This window comes from Pteropus alecto, unplaced genomic scaffold, assembly GCF_000325575.1.
Source record: "Pteropus alecto unplaced genomic scaffold, ASM32557v1 scaffold106, whole genome shotgun sequence".
NCBI classification, from domain to species: Eukaryota; Metazoa; Chordata; class Mammalia; order Chiroptera; family Pteropodidae; genus Pteropus; species Pteropus alecto.
This window is the reverse complement of record NW_006442103.1, coordinates 18,517,446-18,542,890: the sequence shown is the minus strand read 5'-3', so window position 1 is coordinate 18,542,890 and position 25,445 is coordinate 18,517,446. Positions and strand designations below refer to the sequence as shown.

Sequence of the window (25,445 nt, the reverse complement as noted above, 5' to 3'; positions counted from 1 at the left end):
GCTGTCAGTGGGAATGTAAAATGGGGAAGCTGCTATGGGAAACAGAACAGTGGTTTCTCAAAAATTAAAAACAAAATTAGCACATGATCCAGCAATTCTTCTGGGTATACACCCCAAGAAACTGAAAGCATGGTCTCAAAGAGATATATTCATGTTTGTAGCAAGCAGCATTATTCCCAATGGCTAAAAGGTGGAAGCAACCCAAGTGTCCACTGACAGATAAACGAATAAACAAAGTGTGTGTGTGTGTGTGTGTGTGTGTACAACCACTGAAAGAAATTGATTTATAGGTGCCATACTCAAGGTAGGAGGTATTGCATCAATCACCCTGTAAATGGGTAAATACCAACCCACCCCTCTCCTGAACCCAATGCAATCCCTATTCATGTGACCATGAGGTACATTCTAGCTTCCCAGTGCACGGAGTGGAAGGTCTTTCTCCCTGCCGCGACAGCACAACTTGATTGGAACTTTGGCCAATCAGCCAGTTACCCATTTTACACATTAAGCCTCTCAACTGTCTAGCTGCTCTGGGGCACATGGCAATGGTCAGAACTAGAGATTAGAATAAGCAGGGGATAATTTCAGAGACCAAGTAAATTCCAGATCTTAGTATTCTGAAGGGAACTCAGAAGCAACTTAAACCGCAGAGGAATACTGCCAAGTTACAGGCCCAGTTCTGCTATCTCAAACATATCCTACCATTCTGGCAGAGGCTAGGCCTTTACTCAGCAACAGCAACTGGCAACTGACACCGCACTGTGACTCAAAATTATTCAACAGTGATGTATTAAAGATGAAACTCAGAGATTGAAAGGTGATTCAGAAGTACCAAGGTCTTGCTTGGCACCTTGTTAAAATGAGATTGTACAAAGGTAACAAAGTTGAAGACTGTGTAAAAATTTCTCCAACCACAATGTCAGTTTCCAGAAGGCAAGGACCAGATCTTCTCTAAGGTATCTCTCTATGCAGCACCTCATGCTTTATTCAGTGTGGGCCTTACTGCTGAGTGGAGGCAAGATGATCAGCCCTAAGAGTAAGGAACAGTGGTTCCAGAATACCTTCTCGCAGGCCTGCTTAATCAAAAAGGATGGTAATGGCGAAAGGGAGAAAAGCTACTGAAGACAAAATTAAGGCCCAAAAATCTGAAGCCACGCTACTACACCACAAGGGGGCAATGTTTGAACACCAGCAATGGGGAGAGGTAGGTGGCTCGGCAGTCTGCAGTTTACTTCCTTTAGAAACACCACGCTGAGGGCTGCAGCCTGGGTGAGGAGAGGTGGGCTAGCTGCTTCCGTCTACCCTCTTCTCCTCCTACTGGGGTTGGCACCAATGCTCCTTATGTCAGCAGCATGGCTGTCAGGAAACCAAAGAACAGGAAACACACAGCAGGAGAGGAAGCAGAGTGGCTGGTCTCCTGCAGCGGGCAGGTGCCCCCAGCTGTCAAGAATCACAGACCCAGGAGTGCCCATTGAGGAGCGGGAGGGGTGGTGGTGGGGACCTCCGCCTGGAACCTCTTTGGAGTGCTACAGGACAATGACTGTTTGACAGGCATCAGATCACCTGCAGGGCTTGTGAAACTAGATTCCGGGGCTCCGACCCCAATTTCCAATTCAGGTCTACAATAGGGTCCCAGAATTTGCATTTCAAACAATTCCTCAGGTGATCTTCATGTTGCAGACCACACGCTGAGAACCGCTGCTGTAGGTATTTCTGGCTCTGTGTCCTCCTACCTCTTAACGTGCCCCCATTCCCTCTTTTCTACCTTCCATCCACTGCTTTATTTCTTCTCCACCATCCCTCCAGTAGCCTCCTTTAGGAAAACTAAAGGAAAAACAGGAAACAGCAGTGAATGCTAGATCTGTGTTAAGGATTCCTTGGGGCAAGGGTCCCAGCACTAGAGTCTGGTTGATGGGAGTTGCTGAAGAATTTATTCCAAATACATACCTGCTTCCTCTCCTTTTACTTAACAGTTGGAGGAGAGCTCAGTAAAGAGTAACAGATGCTTTTCCAATGATCAGATCTTGCTTTGGGTTTCATAAAAATTGGGTAGGAGATATTCTATGACATTTTAGAAAATTTCCTCGCCTCTCCTAGACTACTTAAAAAATTATAGTAAAATACATATAGAACTTACCACTTTAACCACTTAAGTGTACAAGTCAGTGGCATTAAGAACATTTCACACCAACATTCAACCCTGGAACTTTTTCATCTTCCCAAACTCAAACTCTGTACGCAACAAACAATAATCCTTCACTCTCGCCCCCCAAACAGCCCCTGGCAGCTGCCACTCTATGTCTAGACTACTTTTTGACTCAGTTCCTCTTTCACTTAATAAAAGCCCTCGAGGGTCCACTGCTGACCAGTGGGATTGCTTCACATATGCGGGCCGTCGTCTACATCCGTGATTGAGTTTATTGCAAGAAAGGTAAGAGAAAATGGGGTTGGAGAGAGAAAAGAGGTGGCGACCCTACTGGACGGGGTCCTCGCTGGGCCCCCCATCCACAGGCCTCAGCAGCCCTGCCACGGATCCGCCCGATTCTTTCGCATCAGAAAGTTGACCTTGCGAGCCATTTCCATGTTGTAGATCCGCCGGCAGCTTTCATAGCTTTCCCTCTGTCGCCGGCGACAAGGCTTCTCGTAGTACCGCCGGCGCTTGATGTCCTCGATGAGCCCATCCATCGTGAGGATCCTGTACAAAGGCAGGTGATGAAGTCAGAAGCTTGGCCTCATCATTATTCTGTTCCAATTCCAGATGGCCAGAAGTCAATTGACCAAACAATTGGTGTCTGTAAAAATTATGGCGTGAACGATGGCAATAGAGCATTAACTGCCTACTTACAGAGGCCCCATATGGGAATTTGCAGGGAATGAAAAGGCAATTAATTACCGAGTCCTAGTCCTCGGGGAGCTTAGAGCCAGGGCCACGTTCTCAACCTTTCTTCCACCACAGCACACTCGAAGGATCTGACAGTCCCGTAAGGACAGTGGCTCCCTCAGCACTGATTCTCAACCAAGATTCATTTCAGAATCTTCACATGGGGTGTCTCTGCAGTAGCAACAACACATACACACACACACACACACACACACACACACACACACACACACAGACACACACCACACTAGGGGTAATTCCTACTTGGTCCTCAGTGGAGAATGTAAATCCATCCTTATTTTGTTTAAAACTGATACAGCTGAAGTCTGTAGGTCTGAAAAACCTCTGGGCCTACTTAATACAGGGAAAGAAGAGGCCCTCGTCACACCCATGACACAAATGGGGACATTCAACAAAAGCCTCACCCACCATTTTCCACGTACCACGTGCTCCAATCACACTCTGCCACCAAGGCTTTACTCATGCTGCGTCCTCAGCCCAGAATGCCACCCGACACCCAGATGCCAACCTTCTGACGAAAATTTTCCTCATCTTTTTGATGCCAAATTCAGAGGCCACCTCTCCATAAAGCTTTCTCATCTTCAATTAGAGAAAATCATTTATTTTATTGTAAGCCTATTTAGCGATCATATCATTCTGCCATTCCATTAGTTATTTATACAAACATCTCCCTCATTATACTGAAAATCCCTGAAGGCAGAAACCATGTTTTATTAATCTTTAAGCGTCCATAAAATTGAGCTCGATCTGTTTTTTTCCTACCCACCCAATTCCTTGCAATGCAAGGCACTGATAACATGCCTTTGTTTTCAAACTCACAGCTTTGTTTTCACTGAGCCAAGAAACCACCAGGGCTCATTCCCTAATTTACCTAGTCCACAGGCCCCTGAGAGCTCAAGCTTGGGCTCCAACCTGTAATCTGTCTCTCTCTCTGGAGGCACCTGCTGCCCTCCATTCCTGGTTTTTTTTTTGCTCACCCTGTCCTTTCATTACGTGTAAAAGTCACAAACACAATCGGAGATAAGGAGGTTGAGACGTGGCTGTTATAATGGGAAGAAGGGGGACACAAGAAGGAAATAAAAATAAGAGAAACCACCAGCTGCTTCTGCCCAGTGGGAAACCCTATTTATTGCTGCTACATCACAAAGCCCAAGATAACAACAGACTGAACCTGAACTTGAAAAGATTTGAGCTTTGGGTAAATTACAAATGTGAATAGACGGGGAACCACTGTACCTATGGGATCCTCTCCTGGCCTCCTGCTGATCTATACAAATATGATTCTCTAGTACCCTACAAATTTTATATACACACGATCTGTAGGCTTCTAGAGAACCGTATTTGTGTAGATCAGTCTGTCCAGGTTTCAGGGGCAGGAAAATGGAAGGCGTGGGAACTGCTGCAACCTCCCGGAAGCAGAAGCAGATCATCTGGTTCTGCTGAAACTACGGTCATGCCCAGAAGTCATGTGGACCCACCACCGGAGTCTTACACTGGAGGAGCAGGGCACCAAAGACCAAGACTCAGCATCTCGGCCCACAGAGTGTCTCCTTTGCTGGCTCTCTTCGATTTGCCCTTAAATGTTGGCATCCCTCCAGATTCCAATGGTAAACCTCCTTGTTTCTGGTTCTACACGATTTCCTTAACCTTGACCTGTGAGCCTCAACCCTGATGCACTATGGAACCATCTCCTAAATGGCTTTTAAAAAGGACTGATGCCTAGGTGCCACTCCTCAGAAATTCTGATTTAATTGGTCTAGAGTGGTGCTATGCACTGGGAATGTTTTAAAAGACCCCGAATAAGTCTAGAGCCAAGTTGAGAACTGATCCAGAAACCACTGACTCCTAAATCTTCATTTCTAGCCCCAAACTTACCTTAGAGCTAGGCTGATATTTCTAATGCTTCCAAATTAAACCAAATTTATCACCTCCTCCTAAAATCTACTCTTCCTCCTCTGTACTGTTAATGGCATCACCACGCAAGCTAAAAATCTGAGCTCATTCCCACACCAGGTTTTCTCATTTACTTCCTATATCCACAGCTAACACACCCTCTAAATTTCAAACCCTCAAACAGTTATTAGGTTTCTTCCTCCTCTCCTTTCTTTTGGCCACAGCTCTAATGATGGTCCTTATCATCCTGTACCGGGAGTACTGAAATAATCATATAACTGGTCATTTAATTAATAAGTATTTATGGAATCCCAACTCCATATCAGAGACTGTTAAATGCTAAAGATAGAAAGCAAAGTTAGACATGGTTCCCTACCTTTAAGGCCCAGCAGAAAAGACAATTATCTAAGAATTACAGTGTGAGAGAAGTACAAAGAAAAGGGAAACGTTGCTACAGAGGCACACAGGAGAGGCGTCTCACCTGGACTTGAGGATGAGAAGGACGTTATGAAGCCTTCCTAAAGTTATTTGAATTGTGAAAGGTAAGTAGGTTGCCCTATTTCCCATCTCCTACACCAATTATTGTCCTAAAACATAAATCAGATCATGTCACTGATGCTAAAAAATCTTTCCCAATACATAGAATAGGCTAAGCCAGTAGTTCCCAGACTTGTCCACACATTAGAACCACCTGGAGAGCTTTTAAAAATCCCACCCTCTAGGCCACATCCAGACCAATTAAATCGCAAGGAGAGAGGAATATGGTGATTCTGATGTACAGATAAATTTGGGAACCGCTAGTCTAAGCTTGAAGCTGTAAACAATGGCGCTTCACCCTATTTCTCCAGCTTTATCTTTAATAACTCGCCCTGTAAAGCCTATGCTCTAGTCTCACTGGAGTAGGTGCAGTTCTCCAAACATACTACCTATTTTTTATCTTTGCTCGTGAGATTCTCTTAGAATATCATTCCTTCTTGTTTTATGAAATCCTATTTATTCTTCAAAAGGTCCAAATCAATGAAGGTCCAAATCAATGGTTACCATGTCTGTAAACTGGTCCAGGTGAAATTAATCACTCCTTCCCTTTGTTCCAAAGCGCAGTGGTTCTCAAACGTTAGCATGCAGCAGTCACCCAGAAAACTCCTTAACACAGACTGCTGTGCCAGCTCCAGTTTCTGATTCCATAGGCCTAGGGTGGGGGACGAGAATTTGCATTTCTTACCAGTTCCCAGATGCTGCTGCTGCTGATGGCTGAGGGAGATCCACTGCCATAGCACACTGTTAACGCCTCTTGGAAAGTATCAATTAGACAGTATTATATTTAACTGTGTTTTCTTTTTTAAATGTCTCTTATCAGGTTGTGTGCTTCCTCACGTTTGAGATTAAGTCTTAACTTATTTTTAACATAATGCTGGGCAAAGAGCAAATTATCAGTAAATATGATAGAAATGAATCCTCTAAGTGACTGACAAATGTCCAGAGCTCAAAGGATTAAGTGACTTTATAACAGACACAGTTCTTGGGAATATTGGCTCAGAAAACCTCAACAATATTACCTAACTGAGATGGCACATTAGATTTTAGATAGCATTTTCGCGTCCATTATCCTAATTACAATCATATTAAATTGATTAAGTAGGTAATGTCATCTTTTTATAGATTAGGAAACTGAAGTTCAGAGATGCTGACCTTCCCGAGATCACAAAATGGAGCTAGAAGTAAAATTCAGGTCTTTAGTGCAGTGCTCCACGACAGAATTCTCTTCTCTAACAAAATCCACTGAGGTTCAGAAGCCAAATTACTGCAGTGCCCATGGGCAAAGGAGGCAATGAGGGAAAAAAGAGCCGGGCTAGGCAACTGAGTTAGAGCAAAGGGGTGGAAGGCAGGAAGCCATGGCGCACTGAGGGAAAGGAGCGATCAAACCTCTAAGCATTGACTTCGGTCCAGACCTCGCTCACTGCTGTTAAATGAAGGCCACTTTTAGGACTACAGTAGTATATTAAGAGAAAAACCAGAAAAAAGTCCCTGAAAGAAAAAGACAAGACTGGATATGGAATATAAAAAGGACAAGGAGACTGGATTTGAGGAGAAACTATAAAAAGAACAGAGACCCTGGATATGACTTCACCGAGGAAGAGGATCCGATTGGAATGACAAAGCCAGTTTAAAGTAGGATGAAAGAAAATGCAAAAGGACGAGGGAATCTAGACATACACTCAGGTATCTTTCTGGAGTTTCAAAGGGTTTTGAAATAGAAGCGATCATCTTACCAGGTAAATGCCTATGTGGTCAGGCAAAAAAAGCAAGACAGAAAAAAGTAACAGAAGAACGTAAGCATGGAGGAGGGGAAAGATTGATGCCCCCCTGCCCCAATAACGATGGTGTTGCTAAATGGTGCTCCCTGGATCATTCTAACTACTTCCAGAACACAGATCATTTAAACATATTCCAAGATGCCAGGTGCGGATTCCCTTCCTTACTCTGCACTTTCTAGTTATCCTAAAAAAGCACAGATTATTCTGAAATGTTCCTGTCACTACAGCAGAGGCATCTCCTTTTATTTCTAATGAAAAGGCTGCAGGAAGAGCTTTGTAGGACTCTGGAAGTAAACAGAGAAGGTGTTACTGATGATGCTTCTGCTTCCTTCCAAAAGTAGTTCAAGGACTAGCAGACCGAGAGCTTTAAACAGTCAGCCTTGAGTTTAGGCTCCTGGCGACTAACACTGGAGGAGAAATCAGCTGCCAGTCTCAGTTAAATTCAACGGATTATGTAAAAGGGACCAGGCTGCCCGGACTGGGGGAGGTTGGAGGTGGCAGACTCACATGTCAGTGCAGCCGGTCACGTCAGACCGACGTGTATGCAGGACTCAATGGTCCACAAGCTCACTTACAGGGAATAAAAGGGGTCACTCGGGAGCGCTTCCAGCGAGCCTGCCTTGCCTTGCATGGGGGCCAGCCAATCATGCGAGGCTTCCTAGCAAACCCCCACTCCCTATCTCCTCATCCCGGGGCACCAGTGAGGGCCCTCGGTTACATAACAAACATTCTGTGGCAGTCTCACTGGGCAGTCACATAGGCTGATTCCTTTGTAAGACTACCTCTGTGCTCCAAATACCTAAAGCTTTAACCCCCCTCTCGTTTGCTCTCTATCTACTGTTGTAATTAGACCATAGAACACACAACTTATTTTTAAACTAGCAACTATCAGAAAGCTGAGCAAGATAAGCCTGGAATGTAAGAGAGATATACAGAAAAGGTGGCCAGAGAGAAGACATTAAGGAGAAGCAGAGAAAAAGACGCAAAGAAAAATGCATCAGAAAATATTGTGCCTGACAGAAAGGAAGACTGGGACACTGCGGAACCGGCTTGCTCACATCTGCATGCTTAAAAGTCCCGCCTAGAAAATTATTCTAAGAGCAAAATATTTGTTCACTTTCTTTCCTGAGGCTAAAATACAATTTATGGGATATATAGCTAACGTTCCAAGATAAAAAAGAATTGAAGAATTGTTGGAAAAAAAAAAATGGCAACATCTGTGGAGCACAACAAAGCGAGGCTGCCATAGGACGAGATATGCCTGTGGTTCCTTCACTATCTTCTGTTAAGGATGCTTCAGTGGAAAGGTCTGATAAACACTAAAATAAGAGATTGACAGAAGGTAAACAACACTTACATTCAGTAAGTAGGTATTTATTGAGAGCGTTCTATGTGCCAGACACTTTGGAAGATGCAAGACACATGCCAATGAAAAAGCATAGGTCTCTGCCCTTGAGAAGACTACTATGATCCTGGCTGAATATTAAAATCACCTAGGACATTTTTTAAAAGGCTGCTGGTCAGACACCGCACCCCACAAGACTGATTTAGTCTCAAGGAGGGCTCTGCCATCAAGAGTTTTTTAAAAAGGTCTCTGGGGTGATTCTCATTGGCAGCCAGGGTTGAAACCACATGGTGTCACACTGCCCAGTCTCCTGCTGTTCTGACTAAAATTAGCACTTCTACCCAGGAAAAAAAGTATGTAAAAGGAAACCCTTAAAAGGAGTATGGGGCTGCTGTTTAACAGAAAAAATTAAGAACAAAAGAAAGAAATTTAGAGATATTTGAAAACAGATCCCTAAGAACAAGGTCTGAGATACTGACAGGCCAGGTGGCAAAAGGTATCCAAACGAGCCTCATCCGCCATTTATTTATCATTCCCTCACCTACCACCTGCTGGCACCTAGGATCAAAAAGGATTTTAGATAAAATGAGAAACAAAAAGAAAGGGCAAAAAAGGCAAAACTCTAATGCTGATTAAACAAAAAAAAGACACTGGCTAAATACAGATTTTGGAAGAGGCAGCTATATAGAGGTTTGGTTCTAAGTGAATTAGAACAATCTCAAAGACATAGGAAGAGTTTTCTCTCAAGAGATGGGAGTTGGCCTTAGGCTTTCTGGAGACCTGGCATCAATGGAGAGGTGATCAAGTCCTTCAGTCAGGAAATTAGAAATACTGTTTTTCAAGTTTTAAATCGTTGTAAGTGGAAATGGGGGATGAGAGAGCAGTGCACACATAGGGAATAAATGAGATGAGGAACAGGCTAAACAGGAGGAGCCTTGGTTGAAAAGTATCATTGCCTATAAGAAGAGTCATTTCAATACTAGTAGGATCCTCACGACCAAATAAAGTTTAATTATTTTCTCATTTTTTTCATCTCCAAGTCGCCCTGAACATAATCTGAAAATAAAGGAAAACAGGAGAAAAAAACAGCTAAAGCAAGCTCTCAATCTCTCAAAGTAAGTAAAAAATAAAACCAAAAAGGTAAAAACTTGCTTACAATGACTTCCAAATTAGGATAATAGCTAACACATAATGCTTACTCCGTGCTTTGCTCTAAGCACTTTAATTATGCTAACTTAATCCTATCAACCCTATGAGGTTCGTATCATTATCAGTTCCACTTTACAGATGAAGACACTGAAGCAGAGAGACATTAAGTTCTTACCAGAGAGATCATTCTAGTAAGCGGCAGAGCTGGGATCTGAACCAGGCAGTCCGCTTCAGACTTTGTGCTCTTAACCACTAAGTTATGCTGCCTCATTTATGTGAGAAAACTATTTTCAGGTTGTGGATTTAGTCAAAAGCATTCAAGTTGTAGCTACCTTTTTGATACAATTATAAGAAATCGTTTGATAAGTAATGCTACACCATAAATCGTCTTGGGTTTTTGTTGAAAGTACAAAGTAGCTAATCTCCTAAATGTCGACTTCTTGCTATTGTGTCATTTGCACTTTAAGAACAGAGGAGGTGAGCGGAGCTAAAAGAAAGCCTTTGGGAATTTCTTACCATCAAGTAACAGCTGCCCTCTGACATCCGTCAATAACAGCACAACATCCCAATCGCCCTGACTAGAAGGCCCATCTAAACCCACCATAATCAATCACACAGAAAAAGACTTACAGGGATGGGTCAAAAAAAGGGTGATGTTATCTGTAAGACTTCCTTTCCCCAAATACAGCATTTCAGCTCACCAGCTAATTCACTGCAGTCCGTAAAGACATTCATTTTGTGCTTCCAATATAGGAGCAGAGAAAGGTCATCAGACATCGCAACCCTCTCACAGACATGCCACTAAAAGGTCTGAAATAAAAGATGTGGGAATGTGCAGTGGCAGAAAAAATGAAATCGGGTATCTTACCACCCAGTTCTTAACTATCTTTATTCTCAATGTAAGTGAAAATGCAGAGGGAACAGCTTCTGCCCAAGGATAGGACTGGCATGCACTGACACAGAGTGAGGAAATGAGGCTGGCCCCAGACCAGATCCTTTTAAAAGACATGCAAATCATCGTGAGTCTGCAACTGCTTTTCATGTTATCTTCGCCCTCATTTACTGTAGTCCGCTGTCATCCAGGCCTCCACACCTAGAACTCTTTGCTTTGCTAAAAACTAGGTACTCTCTCATTACCCTCTCAGTCCCCAAGAACCTCACCAATATTTAAACTCAATCATATAAAAATTCTTAACTGGAAATGACTGCCATAGGCGTCTCCATTTCCAGGGGAACTAGTAAATAATTTAGTAACTTAGAGCAAAAAACATTGCACTAGAAAGGTGTTTTAGGCTCTGCCATTCAACAATTGTGTGACCCTAAGCTTTCCTTGTGAAATAAAGCTATTACCTTACTGGCCTTGAGGCAGAGGGCCACCTCATATAATCTCTTTAAGATCTCTTTCACACAATTCTTTGAGAATCCAACTCGCATTTTATTTCTCCAAACTCTGCTTCTTGCTGGGCAGAGAAAATGATAAATGAAGCATACCAGAAAATCAAAATCCTTAAACTACTGACGAAGGATGGCTAAAGAACTATTTGCTTGAGAAACCAGAGTGAAGGCATTCCTTATTAGGGACATCCCAAATCTCTTAGCCTGGCATTCAGAACCTTTCAATACAGCTCCTCTGCTCCAGCCAGTTCACTTTTAGCTCTACGTTTTTGCTCATGCTGTAACCTTCCTCCAAACTTAAACGGCCTTTCTACCTCTTGCTTGCTTCCCCAAGACCCCAAACCTGAATTTGTCATTTCTACTAGCTTTGTTCCACACCATTCCCTCCTTCAGCTTTCTACGTATCATGTCATGTTCCCACTTCCTAGCAACTCGATAATTTGATTTTCCCTTTGGGTTCTAATTGAGGTCTTGGATAGATTCATCATCAAAGGGATGACTGCTGATCCAACAGTCCCCAACCTTTTTGGCCCCAACCTTTTAGATTCTCCTATGAGAATCTAACACCTGATGATCTGAGGTGGAGGTGAGGCGGTGATGGTGGCACTAGGGAGCCGCTGCAAATACAGATGAAGCTTCACTCACTCACAGGACGCTCAGCTTCTGCTGTGAAGCACGTTCCTAACAGGCCACGGACCAGTACCAGTACCTATCCACGGCCAAAGGTTCAGGGACCCCTGTGCTGATGTACAAGCTTCAATCAGTTAGGCTTTGGGAAGAACTTCATTTTGAAGACAGTAAACTGAGAAGCTGAGAAGTTTCAAGCTGGTGAACACCTGGGCTGCTCGTTTGAGAACAATGTATGACAGGAAGGGAGAGAATAACCCCGCACTTCTCAAGAGAGTTGGTCTGGGCGTGATTGTGGTCCCTTAACCGTTACCTGTTTAGGGTCCTGTATGCACCTTCCATGTTCCCTTCCTGCACCATCACAGTCCTGGCAATGAACTTCAGATGTTTTGCCATGACCTTGGAATTAAGTCTTCACTCTGCAGGACCTAAAGAATGATGAAGGCGGGAGGAAAGTACGGGGACCAGGTAAGAAACACAACACAATACACACTTTGCTGCGTAGCTTATTCAGCGTCCGGACTCGCAACGTGCTCAGAAATAAGCTTGACAGGGGCACGTGACAGTCCTCATAGCCTACAAATCACACGCGGATCGTTATCAAGAGCCTCTCGTTCTCTTTGCCGACACAAATCCTACCACGGGGGAACAAAGGGGCGGTAGCAGGGCGTCACCGCGGGGACCTCCGCGGCCCTGCACCAGAGGACCGGACGCGCCGCGACCCCCGCCCCCATCACCGCTCCGGCCCCAGGGGTGCTTGGGGTGGGCGCTGGGAACCGAGTCTTTCCGGGTGTTTAGGAAAGGGGGTGACCGCGCGCCAACGTGCCCTCCTGCGGTACCCGCCTTCGTTGCCCGGCCCCGCACCGGCCAGTCCGCCCGCGCCCCCTGCGCCCAGCCGACGTCGAGCCCGCGCGCAACCGGAAGCGGAAATACGCACTCGCCCGCGCAGCGCCGGGAGACCCAGGCTGCAAGGAGAATCGCTACGCGGAAACCATGGTAACGGTCCTCGCGCTGGTCCACAGCCTGCCGGCTGGGACTACACCCGCCAAAGCGAAATGCTCTTGGTTTAAATTTCCCGCAGACAAGCTTCTCATCTTCTCATGGAGTCGCCGTCCTCAGGCTCCCGAGATCAGCTCGATTCTCTACCCCTTAATGCTATTAAATCTTTACTGGCTATTCAAGCCGTTTCTTTTTCTGGAAGGAAAGTGAGAGAAATAGGGAAAGCTTCCTGAGCATGCTGCCTGTTTTCTGTTCGCATCTGCTCTCTGGATGCAAAACACCGTCATACCCTTCATCTGTCTAAAAACCAAGGAAAAAATGCGAGACGAATATACCACGAGTTTCCTATAACATCATCTTCCCAGCCATTTAACTAAATAGTTGAGAAACAGCTGCAGGATATAGAAGGAAAGACTCGTCAGTTTCTATGCCATTTACCGTCTAGTGAGATCTGGTAGAAATATCTTTTTTATTTCTTCCTCACTGTGGAAACAGCTTTTCTTTTATTCATGTTACTTCTACATATCCATTTATGGTTATTCACATAAATTCAGATCTAGTGGCTACTGGAAAATAGTAGAGAAAAGCTCAAAAAAAGAAAGCAGGTCCCAACCAGGTACTTGTATAATAAAGTTCTTCGGCTACTTCCCCTAAAACACACAGGGACATACAGAGACGCGTTCTCATTAATTATGCTAATAAAACACACAAAAACTGAAGCCAGCTTCAGAGTAGGCCAAGTTTACAGTACCAAAATAGAGCCAGACTGGGACATCTCTATGCTTATCAACACACTTTTATTGAATGCCTACTGTGTGTCAGGTACTGTTTGATACCACCGAGTGCCTCTTGGACCACTAGAACCAACAATATGTAGGCATAAAAGATAAATAATAAAACAAGGTAGCATATGTTAAGTCCAAAATAAATTATATAGGCAATAGCATAATACGGTGGAAGAGCACTGGATTAGAAGTCAGGAGATCTGGGTTCTATCCAAATTCTGATACTTATCAGGCATGCGGCTTTGAACAAGTCACTTAAACCAGTAGTCTGCAAACTGCTGCCTACAGATCAAATCCAACTCCACCCTTGATTTTGTAAATAAAATTTTATTGGAACACAGCTGTGCTCATTAGTTTATATATTAGTATGTTCATATATTTGTTTATATTATAAATTTCCATATTTAGGCCACAATGGCAGAGTTAGGTAGTTGCAACAGAGATGTATGACCCACAATGCCTAAAATATTTACTATCCAGCTCTTGCTTATCCCAGACTTAAATTGTCTTTTTTTTTTTTTTTTCACCTGTAAAATGGGACTAGTATCTACCCTCAATCACACAAAATTTGTCCTGGGAGTCAAATGAGATTAAATGTAAAAATACTTTGAAAGAACGGAAGGTAAAAGTAATATTTTTGAGGGCCCGCTATATACCAAACCCCATACTAGTCATTTTATGTGCGTGATCTCATTTGATGGAGTAAAGGGCCAAAGACTGAGCCTATATACCATGTTTAATGGAGAAAACAATTGAGAGAAGGACTCGAGTCAGTCAGTGGAAGAAGGGTAGGGTTTAGTTATCAGAAGCAGGAAAGACTGAACAAGGTGAACAGCACGAAAATGAATTCGGAGGCAAAAAGGTTTACAGTGTTCAGGGGCAAATAAGGAAACTGGATCAGAGGGATCACATAGGGGAGCAGAGAGATAAACAGAGATCTTGGCTAAACGTTTTGGATTTTCATCTCGAAGCATTGGGGAGCCATTGGAGGATTTGAATAGGGAATGACATGCAAAGCACTGTTCTAGGAAAATTAATCTAAGTATATGTGAGAAGGGATTCAAGGTAGAAAAGACTATTGCGATAGTCAACGTTTAGGCCAGAGAGGTGGAAATGGAATAGATTTTAAAATGGATTTTAAGTGATATTCCAAATACCGAATAAATAGGATTCAGTGACTGACACTAAGTTTTAAGACAGGTTATCTGGAAAAACTGATCATAGGTAACACTAATAGAAGAAAAAGAGATTGTAAAAAGGCAGGACATCTTAAAGGAAAGATAATGTTTCGATTGGTGAGCGCTGGAAAAAGCACCAAACTGGAAACCAAGAGTTCTGTACCAGACGTTGTTTGTCCTACACAAGCTAAGTTTTCTCATCTATAAAATGAAGGGGTTGAATCAGATACAAACGGTACGTCTTGGCTCTAAAATGCTAAAATTTGCAGTAAGTTTTAAGTGTTATTAATATGTAAATAAAACTGCCCGGCAGAAATTTGGACATTCAATATGTCACCTCAAGGGAAGGATTGTGACTGGACACAAAGCTTTTGCAGTCTTCTAAGTTGAGGCAATAATTAGAACCACGAAAGGAGATGAACCTTTGAGCGAAAGAATGTAGTCAGAGAAAAGGGTCAAGGACTGAGCCTAGGGGAACACCCACACTCTGGAGTGGGCAGAAGTAGAGGCCATCAAGAGGTATGGAAGTTATTGCCAGATGGGTAAGAGGAGAATCAGGATAGTGTGCTGTCATGGGATCCACAGGAGGAGAGTTTCAGTAGGCAGCATCTAGAGTGTAAATGATACGGAGAGCATGAAGCACACAGCCTTTGTGAAGGCCCCTGGATCCGGCTATTGACTGGGCAGAAGCTGCACTATGGTACTCTGATTCTGTGAGCTCGTTAGTGACTTGAGAAAGGGCAGTAGAGTGATAGCAGTGGAAGCTAGCCTGCAAGAGGTTAAGGGCTGAGTGCTAAAAAGGAGTCAGAAAGGATATAATTAGACTGCTATCAAGAATTATGGAGAAAAGGTGAGAGAGGACAATCAGGCTCAAGAGAAGTTTTCAAGAAGGGGGCACCTGATCAGACATGAGAAGTAAATAAGTAGTTCAATAACAAATTGAAGTTACAAGATAGATAAAGAAGGGATAAGTGATAGACCAAAGTTCCAGAAGTGAAAGCACAAATGAAGAGGTTTGCCTTAGAGAAGAGGTCATGTTCTCTAAAGTAAAAGGGGACAGTTATTCACTAAGAACAGAGGACTTGAGGCATAGGGGAAAGATGTATAAGCGGCTGTGAGAACGTGCTCAGTAGCCAATAAGCAATAACTAAAATGATGAGTAGACTGATACACTGCCAAAGCTAGGATGGGAGAGGACACGATTTTGGTGGAAAGTGGGACAAATCAGAAAGAATACTGTACGGAGAAGGGTAGATATAGGTAAATTCACAGACTTCAGTTTTGCCAGCTGATAACACTGGATAGCCTTTGTCTAGCATACATTCAGCAGCTGCAACTTTTTGATTAAGGATGAGGCCCAGTGTCTAACGAGACTCTTCATTCTAGTAAGTCTAGGGTGCCCCTTCCTCTTCAGAACTGGCAACTACGTGCCCGTTCTGGCTCGTGTCCCTCCTCTTGCAGCAGATTACATATGCATTTGTTCATGAACATGGACAGCTCCCATCAAGGCAAAGAGCCATCCTGGAGCAGAAGAACCTGCTCTTCTGGGCCTGCTGGATGATTACAAGAGACACACAAAGGGAAAGGTGCTAGTCTCTGAACCTGAATGAAAAAACAAAGCCAACTCTGAGTCTTATAACTGTTCCCTTAAAAGACAGCAGTAGAGAGTCCCTCCTCCTCTCCCACAGGACTTATATTTTCCCACGTAGACTTACTTCTAAGTCGGTGGAGCTCAAGGTCACAAACATTCTCTTCCCCTTTCTTGTTTTCTGCAGCTCAGAGGATAAATATTGGTGTCCGAAGCAGAAGGTTTCAATTTCCCCCAATAAGCAAGCTGTTTAGGTTTAAAATTTCTTTAATCAGAAAAGACGTCTCTTCCTTCAACACAAATGCACACATTGAAATTTAAAAATATATATACACACACACACACATATGTATGTGTATACCCACACGCGCACGCGTGCACACGCACACATTTACATGTATTAGAAAACACAGTCTCCAGTCCTGGATTAGGGGCTGAGAGGATGGACATCAAGAGCACCCGGAGGATGGCTTCTCATCTGCTTTGGGTGTCCCATGGTCCTCTCTCTGGCCGTGGGGGTTAGATTGGGTGGGAATAGGGTACAGGTCCAGTCTGATGGCAGAGTGACTGGCAAACTGTGGCAACGAGGTCCCTCCCCAGACAGTTTCTTAGGGTCACCAGGGATGACAGGAGATTCTGTAGTGGGTGGGACTGGAGTGGTCGGAGCAGAGTGGGTGAAGGGCTGCTCTCCGTGCTGGAGGAAGAGGATGACACCAATGCTGGTCCCAGTGCCTAAAGGACCACTGCCAAAGGAGACGGAACCGGGGGAGCTGAGACAGGGGTTGCAAATCGGAGTGGTGTGGATCCAAGTGGGGTTCATGGCTGGCCATTCAGTGAGGTGCCAAGGCCGCTTTGGTTTCAATAGTAGATGTCCTAGCTGTGTCTGGTCCAATTTTTCCACGGGAGGTGCAGGGGAAGCAGCTGGATAACTGTGGCGGCTTGGAAAATGCTAGGAAAGGGAAGCAAAGAGAAAAGAAATTATGAGAAAGCTTTCAGGTTAACTCTACCTGGTTGATTCAACCTTTATTTTCCTTGAGAACTGTTTGCAATGCAAACATACCTTATTTTGTACAACAGATAATTTCCTGCCAGGCCAGAATTAAGCAAAAGTTCTAGTAACCGAATTATACTTTCATTTATTCCATAAATACCCGAGGGCCCACTATGTCTTGCACACTATATTAGGCACTGGCTATCGAGACATACACAAAATAAAACAGTCCCCTGCTTATAAAATAATTCATTTTATAATTTCTTTTTAAAAAGTCTATTTGTAATTGGAATCACCACTTTTCAATTTCCATATTTTAAGCCCTAAGTTCCTATGTTGAGTGCCTTAAGAAGTATAAATTAATATGCAGACGAGATCCTACTGCTTATTTTTAAATTGATTATTCTCATAGAAAAACTAACTGTGGTTGACTGAAAACAAGGTTACTGTCCATTATCCACAGGAGACTTTCCCTTCCCCATCATTTGAGTGGCCCCTAAATACCCTATTATTTGAAGGCCCAGAGAATAGATCACTTCCACACTAGGTCTAAGACTCTATCCAATACTCCCCCTGTGGGTGCGCCATGGCTGTCCCCACCTCTCCCAGTGATGCACTTCTTATGATCAATCCTTGAAACCCACACTTCCAGAGGGTTTGGTACAAATACATTCGGACAGGGGTAAAAAGAGGAAAATGTTTTAGGGGCAGCAGAGGAGAAAGGATCTGCAGAGAGAAGCTGAGGCATCTCCCTGCATAAATCATTTGGCCAGGTAAAAAGCCTTCCGTATCTATGCAGAAAGCAGATAAACTGCCACATGAAAGGTAAGATTAAACTTTATGGAGTTCTTTGGAGTTATCCAAATAAAATACGACAACAACAACAAAAAGAAAACATCTAGGAATCAAGACAACAAAGGAAGTTTCAGCATCCCCCTCGCTGAAAAGAAACTTGTTGAAAAGGGAAAAGACCCAGAAGGAAATGGAAGAGGGAGCCCATTTCTGCACGCACGTACTTCATTTCCTTGGTTATTTCTCTACCTCTTTCTCAGGTTTGTAAATTCTTACCTTGGTCAGCTGGTGCCTGCTACTACCCAGTGATGACTTCTGGGCAGCTATGTGAGGAAACCAAGTCTTTAACATCCCTTCTACCTGTAACAGGGTTCCTAGATAACGCTCCCTGTGAAAAAGACATTTTAAAAAAGCCATTAAGTGTGAAAAAAGCAACAGGACAGGAGTGGCGATATCTCCTTCTTTATGAAGGAAAGAACGGGGTGGGGTGGGGGGGTGGTGGTGGCGCTTACCCCATCTGTGGCTTCTGCAAAACACCTACAATACGCTGGATCCTGTCCATTGCCACACTCTGCTGGAAACTGCTCAACCCTGGGGTCAGAGAGAGAGATCAAAGATTGAGATTCAAGAATTTAGTCAGGTAAAGGAAGGATAGAAGCGGGTTAAAACGGGTTCACCTAAAGAAATTAAGTCACAGAAGACATAAAGGAATCATCCAGGCCCCAAAGACTTAAGAGAAATACACATTTAAAACATTTTGAAAGAGAGAAAAAAGGGAAGAAGGGGGGAGGAGAGAGAGAGAGAAAGAGAGCTATGAAGCTAGCTCAGATAAATGCAACTAATCAGACAGTACCTCTCTCAAAGCGACCCATCTTCAGGCCATTCAGCAGGTCTGTGAGAGGGCGTATGAATCCCTGGAGCTCTTTACACTGGAGGAAAACAGGAGAAAGGCTGTGGGAAGACCGAGCACTGCCCACACCAGCACTGGTTAATTCTTCCCCCGCCCCCAGCCCTGGGAGCCCGTACTATCCTCGCAGGGTCCTCACCAACCAGCTGGGTGCTAAGGCACTCCGGTAGGGTCTCCTTTCCCCAGCTTTCTCTTACCTTCCGAGCAAAGAGCAGGTCTCCTTCTGTGGTACAACCCTGTACGTTTAGACTGGTCTCCAATTCACCATCTCTTGATCTTTTGACCCCACATCCTGCCATAGGAGAAGCCAAGCCCCGCTGTGCCGAGTGAGATGCTGTATGTCGGTTACCGGAAACCTTGGGTCGTTGCCTGCGGCGGATAGGACCCGGGCTGGGCCGAGAATCTTCCCTCTGCCCAACAGTGTCTGGCCTGGGGCCATGGGCCCCCTTGTCCTCCCCCTCGCTATCGGAGGGGAAGCCAAAGTCACTGTTCACTGGGGAGGTGGAAAAAGAGGAAGAGAGAGAGCAGGAGGAATAGGATGAAACGCTAGATGGAGAATCCATAGGTTGAGAAGCAGGGGCTGGGGAGCAGCTCCTGGAGGACCCAAAGATCGGACCTGCAACTGAAGAGCAAAGCGAAGGAGTTTGAAACCAGAACCCGAGAATTAGGAAACGGACTGGGAGACTGGGGGCGGGGGGGGGGGGGCGTTTTTGGGGCGGTACTCAACGGGATAATCATCTCTTTTCTCTCCCTCCCCGATATTACCCGTCTCAGAGACCAGAGAAAAAGCCATCTTCCTCGCCTCTCCGCCTCCATTAGGAATCTGGGCCGCCTCTCTGGCCTCTGCAAACGCCGTTCTTTCCTCCCTCACTTCAGAATAAGTGACTTGACACCTTCCCCAGTTCGCCTGGTTTGTTCCCAGCCCGATCCCGCAGTGAGCCTCTCCACCTGAGGTCACGACGCCCGCGAGCCTTGCATCCCCGGTCCCCGAACCCACCTGGTGACTGCCTGACAGCCTCCCACGGGGCCCCCCGCCTCTTCCCAGTCTTCCAGATCGGGATCCCTGCTCCGGACCCGGGCTCGCCCTGCCACGCGACACGATCCCTCCCAACACCAAGGGGTCCCTAAGCCCCCTCTTTGGGAGGGGGGGACTGATCCTCCCGCGCGGACCGCTCCCCGGCCTCCAGGTCTCCTCACCTGTGTGGATCTGCTTAGCCCCGGCCGTCTGTCTCCAGCTTCTGCTCCGACTCTCCGGGTCTAGGCTCCCCGCCTCCGCCTCTCCCACTGGGTCCCGCCCCTTCCCCCTCCCAGACACGTGCGGCTCCGCACGTGCCTTCCCCCTGCGTACACAGGCCTCGCACCCTCATTGGCCAGCTAGCCGGTGGCACGTGACTGTCGTTGCCGAAGTTCAGGTCCCATTGGCTACGGGATGCAGAGGCTCGGCCAATGAGAGGCAGTCAGGTGACGATTGGATGGAAGGGCAGCATTCCGCTCTCCGCCCCTACATGCGGCTCGCGAGGCGGACCCGGTGATGAGAAAGGAGGAGGATGGAAAAAAAAGTGGAAAAGAAGGGAGGGGAGGAAAAGGGCGGAACCCATGGCCTTAAAAAGGATGGTGCTGCGCGGGAGACCGAGTCTGGATTGCGCAGACTGGTCGCGTGACCGGAGGCGCGCGCTTCGAGATGTGGGACTCCTGGGTCCTGCTTGCGAGCGGACCCCTCTGCCCCCTCTTGGAGCGCCTCGGCTCACGAGGGCAGCACGTGGGACCATCAGCGACTTGCGTCTGCAACGTGTGTGCGAGAACGGATGCGTGCCTCGGTGCAGCATCTCCCCCTCTCGGAGGCCCGGCCCTCGTGACTCCCCGGTCTCTGTTTCACCCTCCCCTCCTCCTTCTCCTACAAGTTGAGTGCCTGATGCCCTGCTGGGTGAGGAGGGTGGGGACTGCCGCCGAGAACACCGCGTCCTCTCCCGGGATCCCACTGGGGCGGCTCCTCCAGCGCGTTCCTTACATAACCCGCCGCCACGCACGTTACCAGCTCAGATGCCAGCCCGCCACACTCTAGAGGTCAAAGCCAAACTTGGTTGTTCTTGACTTTTCTACCCAGGCTCCTCGGGCTCTGGGCCCCGAATCTGTGATTCCTAGCGCAGGGAATGAAGTCGAGAGGGGTCCCCGATCACCTAGTTTAGGCTTTTGTCCAGTTTCTGTTTCTTCATTTGTCCTCTGGAGAAGATTCGAAAGGCTTTGAAGGAGAGAAGGTGGCAAGTCCAGAGTTTTACCATTCGCTGCCCCTCGCAGTATTGAAATGGCACAGTGGAGAGAAGGGGATAGGTGCTCAGGGACTGTAGACTGACTGAAGCTGTGACATCGAAGAGACCGCAAGGGGGCAGCCCAGTTCTAACTAGAGTCCCGAGGATAGGGGAAAAATTTTTTTTAAGTATGTCCCTGCCTGCCCTAATTACTAACTGGAAGAGGCACATTGTTGGGAAGGGGGGTGGAGGGTGTAAGTGGAGGAAGGTGTGAATTTTAAAAATCTATTCTAAGTAGTTTTTTATATTTTACATGCTTAACAATGAGCTTATTTTATTAAAAAAAAAATGTGTTCTAAGTATAAACTTCGACTCTCCCCAGTTTCCACAATGTATATGACAAAATTAAGCAATAGAATTAGAATTATGGACTGTCGATAATAAACCTGTTGTTTGTAGGTGCTCTTCTCCATTCTTCCCAAAATTTCGGGTTCATTCACAGTCCTAATAATTCCCTCTGATGCTACTGTCACCTAACTTCCTTTCTAAGCTACCTTCCCACGCCCATATCCTAGTGCTCTCTTTCGAGTTGTGGCTTTAGAACAGACCCTCATGAAGGAGTAGAGAGTAACCAGATTATTTCATTTATTTATCTTCCAATTTCCTGTCCCCAAATCCCCACCCAAAGAGTCATAGCAGCCTTTTCTCTCCTAAAAAGACAAAGAGAGGAAAAACAATGACCAGTCAGAGTCAGAGACTCAGGAAACCCCTCCATGCCCCCACCTCTGAAAACTCCTCAGGTTTCATATTCCGAGCTAGATTTCTTGGGAGATGTGTCCCCTCCCCTCTTCGCTCCTTCCTTCTGCTAAATCTCTTCATGCCCCACAGTTATTTAGAATCCCAACTTAAATCCTTCCCTTAGGTTTCTATCCCCTCCTCCTACCCCCCCATCTCTCTCCTACATTAGGAAACCGACCTCCCCCCCACTTCTGCCTCTGAACTTTGCCTCTTGACTCTGCCCAGTAGTAGGGCCCTTCCCATTTTGCCCTCTGGCACCTGCCCTGCCTTAAACCACTGCCAGGCTGGAACTAGCTTTGATTCTTCAAGGCAGACTGGAGAACGAGGGGTTTCTCCTCCATTCCACCTGCTTCTGCTCAGGTCCTGAAACCCTCCCAGTTCAGAAAAAGTAAACGACTCTTATTACATAAGTCTCTGCCTCGACACCTCCTAAACCTCCTTACAGGCAGATAAGATTTTTCTAAATGTGATCCCTCTTCTTTTAAGCAGCTGAGAGAGAGCTGAACATGCTGAAAACACTAGCCAGAGAGAGTGGTAAAAACTGCTTCGCAGACTCCCCCAAGGCCAATGGCTACACTCACCTTCTATATGAAATACATCCACCCCTGAACAAGGAGCCAGGACAAGAGGGGGGAAACAGGACTCTGCAGACAGGATATAGCCTCGTTCACATCTGGACTCTGCTAAAATATAGAAATCCCCCCACAGAAGGTCAGTGTCACCCTTCTGACCACCCTCTTCCTCTATGGCAGGATAGCCATCTCTTTACACCAATTTTTGTCTTCCTTTCCTCTGAACTTGAAAGATCCAGCTCTCCTCCCCAGCACTATAAGGAGTCCTACTGCTGTGCCTTTCAGCCATCCCTGACCACACTAGGGAAGCCCCACTCAATTCGGCATGTATATTTCATCCGCCGTGTTCATGACATCCTGTGTTCATGTATATCTGGGCTACGCTTTGGCCCTGCTGCCCTTGCTAACTGTTGTTTCTTTTTCCAGTGTCAGATTCCACAAATGGTTGGCCTATACTCTTCCTCACAATGTACCCCCTCTCTAATGCCACCAAATCCTGCTTTTGCTCCAACTATTCATTTAAAACATTTTTTTTTTTTTTGTAGAGTGGAGGTTACTAATGACCTTCTTCTCCTTGGCCTCTTAGTAGCTTTGTGATTGACTATATTAAGCTTTCTCTTCTAGACTCTATATGAGACAAACTTGGCCCACGTCTCCAACCCACTCTCCTCCATTTCCTTGGTTGATTTCCCTTTCTGTTTCTACTAACTACAGGCACAGGATTTGGCCTTTTGGTCTTCCATGTGTACTGGCTCTACTGCACTCATCGACTTTCGTAACTCTGACTTTGCACTTAGAACAGCAGTCCTGTCCGACCTCCCCTTCCTTCAGCATCGCTTCATAGGGTTGTCACCAGAAATTCAGCTTGGGCAATACCAAATTTATAACTTCACCCCTAAACCACTCTAATCTCCCACACTTCCCATTTTGGTCAATCACTTCCCTAGACATCCACATTTAAACTTATAGTTTATTTTAAGTCTTTCTTCATTTAGCGCTCATATGAAATTATCACTGAAACTATTTTCTTCAAAATATCTATTTTCTCCTCTTGATTCAAAATGCCCTAGAACAGGTCTTTAAAAATTTGTTTTGGGAATGATGCAAGTCTCATGAATCTGTCTCCATTCCATTGCATCCTGCATACTACCAGACAAATAGGTTTTCTAAAACACCACTTTCATTGTATCTTTACCTCCCTGAAGAACTTACTAGGCTCCCTATTTCTTATACATCCAAACTTCAGCCTGACCCTTCAGACTCTGTAATTTTGCCCTGGCTTCCCCTATGTGAAATTTCCAAGCAAATATTAAGAGCCTAATATTTTAAATTTATATTAAATGTTATTATTTTTTTAATTTCCCACTGTTCTTTCCATCTACACTCTCCTCCAATCATAGCTCATCCACAAAACATGCCATACGTGCTCTATCCCCTCGTCTACGCAGGATTTTCACTCTTGGACTAATTATTCTTCCATCTAATTGCTTTCGTCCTTTCGTAACACACTGCCAATCATCAAAGTGGATCTTAAGCACAATCACCTTCTAAGTTTTCCAGACAACTCCGGTATGGACCTGTCTCCTTCCACCGCCCGCAGCACTTGTCTAGGTCACATGTGCTCTCACATTTGTATGTAATTTAACATCGTTACAAAGATTTTCATTTTGTTCTAAATGTTTCATAAATGTAAACTTGAGTTTTATAAATACTTTGCAGTAACGACGCCATAGATTTCGTTTTCAGCAGCAGCAGCAGCATCCTTAGCAGCGTTAGGCATGGGTTACGTACACATTAAGTACTATTGAACTGCAATTTAACTGCACCAAATCTTCCCACTATTCTGCATACAGAGTTAGCAGTAAACCTCTGGGAAAGAAGTGATGGCCAAGCTGAGATGAACACCTGCATTGCAATACTAGTTATTTGGTTCCCCCATCCACTGAAGCCTGGTATTCCAATCTTCCCTCTGCTTCATGTCACCAGCCCTGGGAGCTATCCAGGGTAAGAGATGTCACATCTCCCTCCCCGCCTTATCCCCCAATTAACTCACCGGTTCCATTGTTACTGCTTTCACTGTTACGGGTGTCTGATGGACGGCATGTTCTGTTTCAGGACTAATGGTAGTCTCTTTTGGTTCCACTTCCTTCTTATCCAACCTCTTCTGCCCTCATTAGGATTAGGAAACAGAGTTATTATCGCCTCCATCCAACGTTCTTACAGATTCTCTAGAGTTCTCTTCTTCACCTCCCCCTACCCCCCACGACAGTCCCCCACTATACTCAGACTCAGGGACCTCCCCCTTACGTCTGCATGGATTATGTACCCATCCCACCCACCAATTACCTTGATCGAGGACTACCCACTGCCCTCTCAGTGTCTCAGCAAACCTGCTGGATTCTGGTTTCCTCCTCCTCCACAGCTGTGGTAAATGGTCTGTTTGGGGCCCACCACCTAGTTTCACTTCACTTAACTCATTTTTGTTCTTGCTAATCACTTGCATTATAACATTGCCCAGTTTCTTTTTAACCGTTATCTATCCTGATTCTCTTTGATGTCACTCACCAGCTTGTCCTCTAACTCAAACATTTGGTAATCAACAGTGAAACTTGCACCAAAGTAATCTGGAGAGGAGAAGCAGCAGCAGTTACAAACGGGAAAGGTAGTACTAGATCTAGACACGAGGAGAGGAAGCAATCTCTCAGAACACTTCGGCTTGCTCAAGGTGTAAACTTTACAGGTATAATCTACTCCTAATGAACTTCAATGTGAAAATGTTTGTGGGCAGCGGTCACCTCCATTATCTATTGTTCTTCGGAGGGTGAGTACAATGACCTCCGGGCCTGCCCCTCGGGGGTCTTCCTTCTGTCAAGGCAAGGACAAACCGAGCGGTGAAGACTATGCTTCTAGAAGGACCAGTGTTTCAAGGACTTGCTCCCACAGTTTTTCTCTCCACGGAATCA

The 25,445-nt window shown here is 45.3% G+C and overlaps 3 protein-coding genes across 8 annotated transcripts in view; all 3 read right to left on the bottom strand.

Annotated features, from left to right (window-relative positions):
- Positions 1-1,849: 1,849 nt before the first annotated feature.
- On the bottom strand, positions 1,850-12,576 carry MRPS21 (mitochondrial ribosomal protein S21). 2 transcript variants are annotated; one of them, XM_006919737.3, is made up of 3 exons: positions 12,470-12,576; positions 11,940-12,054; positions 1,850-2,695 (listed from the first exon to the last, which is right to left on the bottom strand). In XM_006919737.3, the coding sequence occupies exons 2-3, from the start codon at positions 12,020-12,022 to the stop codon at positions 2,515-2,517; spliced, it is 264 nt and encodes an 87-aa protein (XP_006919799.1). In that variant the 5' UTR covers positions 12,023-12,054; positions 12,470-12,576; the 3' UTR covers positions 1,850-2,514. The 2 variants fall into 2 exon arrangements, with proteins under 2 accessions (XP_006919799.1, XP_006919800.1); XM_006919738.3 differs by having other exon boundaries at positions 12,466-12,551.
- Positions 12,577-16,425: 3,849 nt separating this feature from the next.
- CIART (circadian associated repressor of transcription) lies at positions 16,426-20,167 on the bottom strand. Of its 4 annotated transcripts, none has more exons than XM_006919736.3 (6): positions 20,064-20,167; positions 19,064-19,488; positions 18,813-18,888; positions 18,472-18,550; positions 18,236-18,347; positions 16,426-17,125 (listed from the first exon to the last, which is right to left on the bottom strand). In XM_006919736.3, the coding sequence occupies exons 2-6, from the start codon at positions 19,427-19,429 to the stop codon at positions 16,604-16,606; spliced, it is 1,155 nt and encodes a 384-aa protein (XP_006919798.1). In that variant the 5' UTR covers positions 19,430-19,488; positions 20,064-20,167; the 3' UTR covers positions 16,426-16,603. The 4 variants fall into 4 exon arrangements, with proteins under 4 accessions (XP_006919798.1, XP_015450853.1, XP_015450854.1 ...); XM_015595367.2 differs by having other exon boundaries at positions 19,064-19,235; positions 20,064-20,166; XM_015595368.2 differs by having other exon boundaries at positions 19,064-19,359; positions 20,064-20,165.
- A 1,560-nt stretch (positions 20,168-21,727) lies between these two features.
- CUNH1orf54 (chromosome unknown C1orf54 homolog) overlaps positions 21,728-25,445 on the bottom strand; it is a 6,664-nt gene continuing 2,946 nt past the window's right edge. Inside the window, exons 3-6 of one of the 2 annotated variants that reach the window (XM_006919734.3) lie at positions 25,048-25,106; positions 24,536-24,646; positions 22,492-22,593; positions 21,728-21,822 (exon numbers count right to left, since the gene is read on the bottom strand). In XM_006919734.3, the coding sequence (XP_006919796.1) occupies positions 22,495-22,593; positions 24,536-24,646; positions 25,048-25,106 (269 nt within the window). In that variant the 3' untranslated portion in view covers positions 21,728-21,822; positions 22,492-22,494. The remainder of the gene's footprint in view (positions 21,823-22,491; positions 22,594-24,535; positions 24,647-25,047; positions 25,107-25,445) is intronic. The other variant, XM_025052195.1, reaches the window with a different exon arrangement.

Excerpts from the sequence above, each read along its gene's own strand:
- MRPS21 (XM_006919737.3), bottom strand. The coding sequence starts at position 12,022 with ATGGCAAAACATCTGAAGTTCATTGCCAGGACTGTGATGGTGCAGGAA. Across the intron at positions 2,696-11,939 it reads GCATACAGGACCCTAAACAG|GATCCTCACGATGGATGGGC; the intron begins GTAACGGTTAAG and ends GCCTTTGTACAG.
- CIART (XM_006919736.3), bottom strand. The coding sequence starts at position 19,429 with ATGGATTCTCCATCTAGCGTTTCATCCTATTCCTCCTGCTCTCTCTCT. Across the intron at positions 18,551-18,812 it reads GATGGGTCGCTTTGAGAGAG|GGTTGAGCAGTTTCCAGCAG; the intron begins GTACTGTCTGAT and ends CTCTGACCCCAG. Across the intron at positions 17,126-18,235 it reads GCAGGCACCAGCTGACCAAG|CATTTTCCAAGCCGCCACAG; the intron begins GTAAGAATTTAC and ends TCCCTTTCCTAG.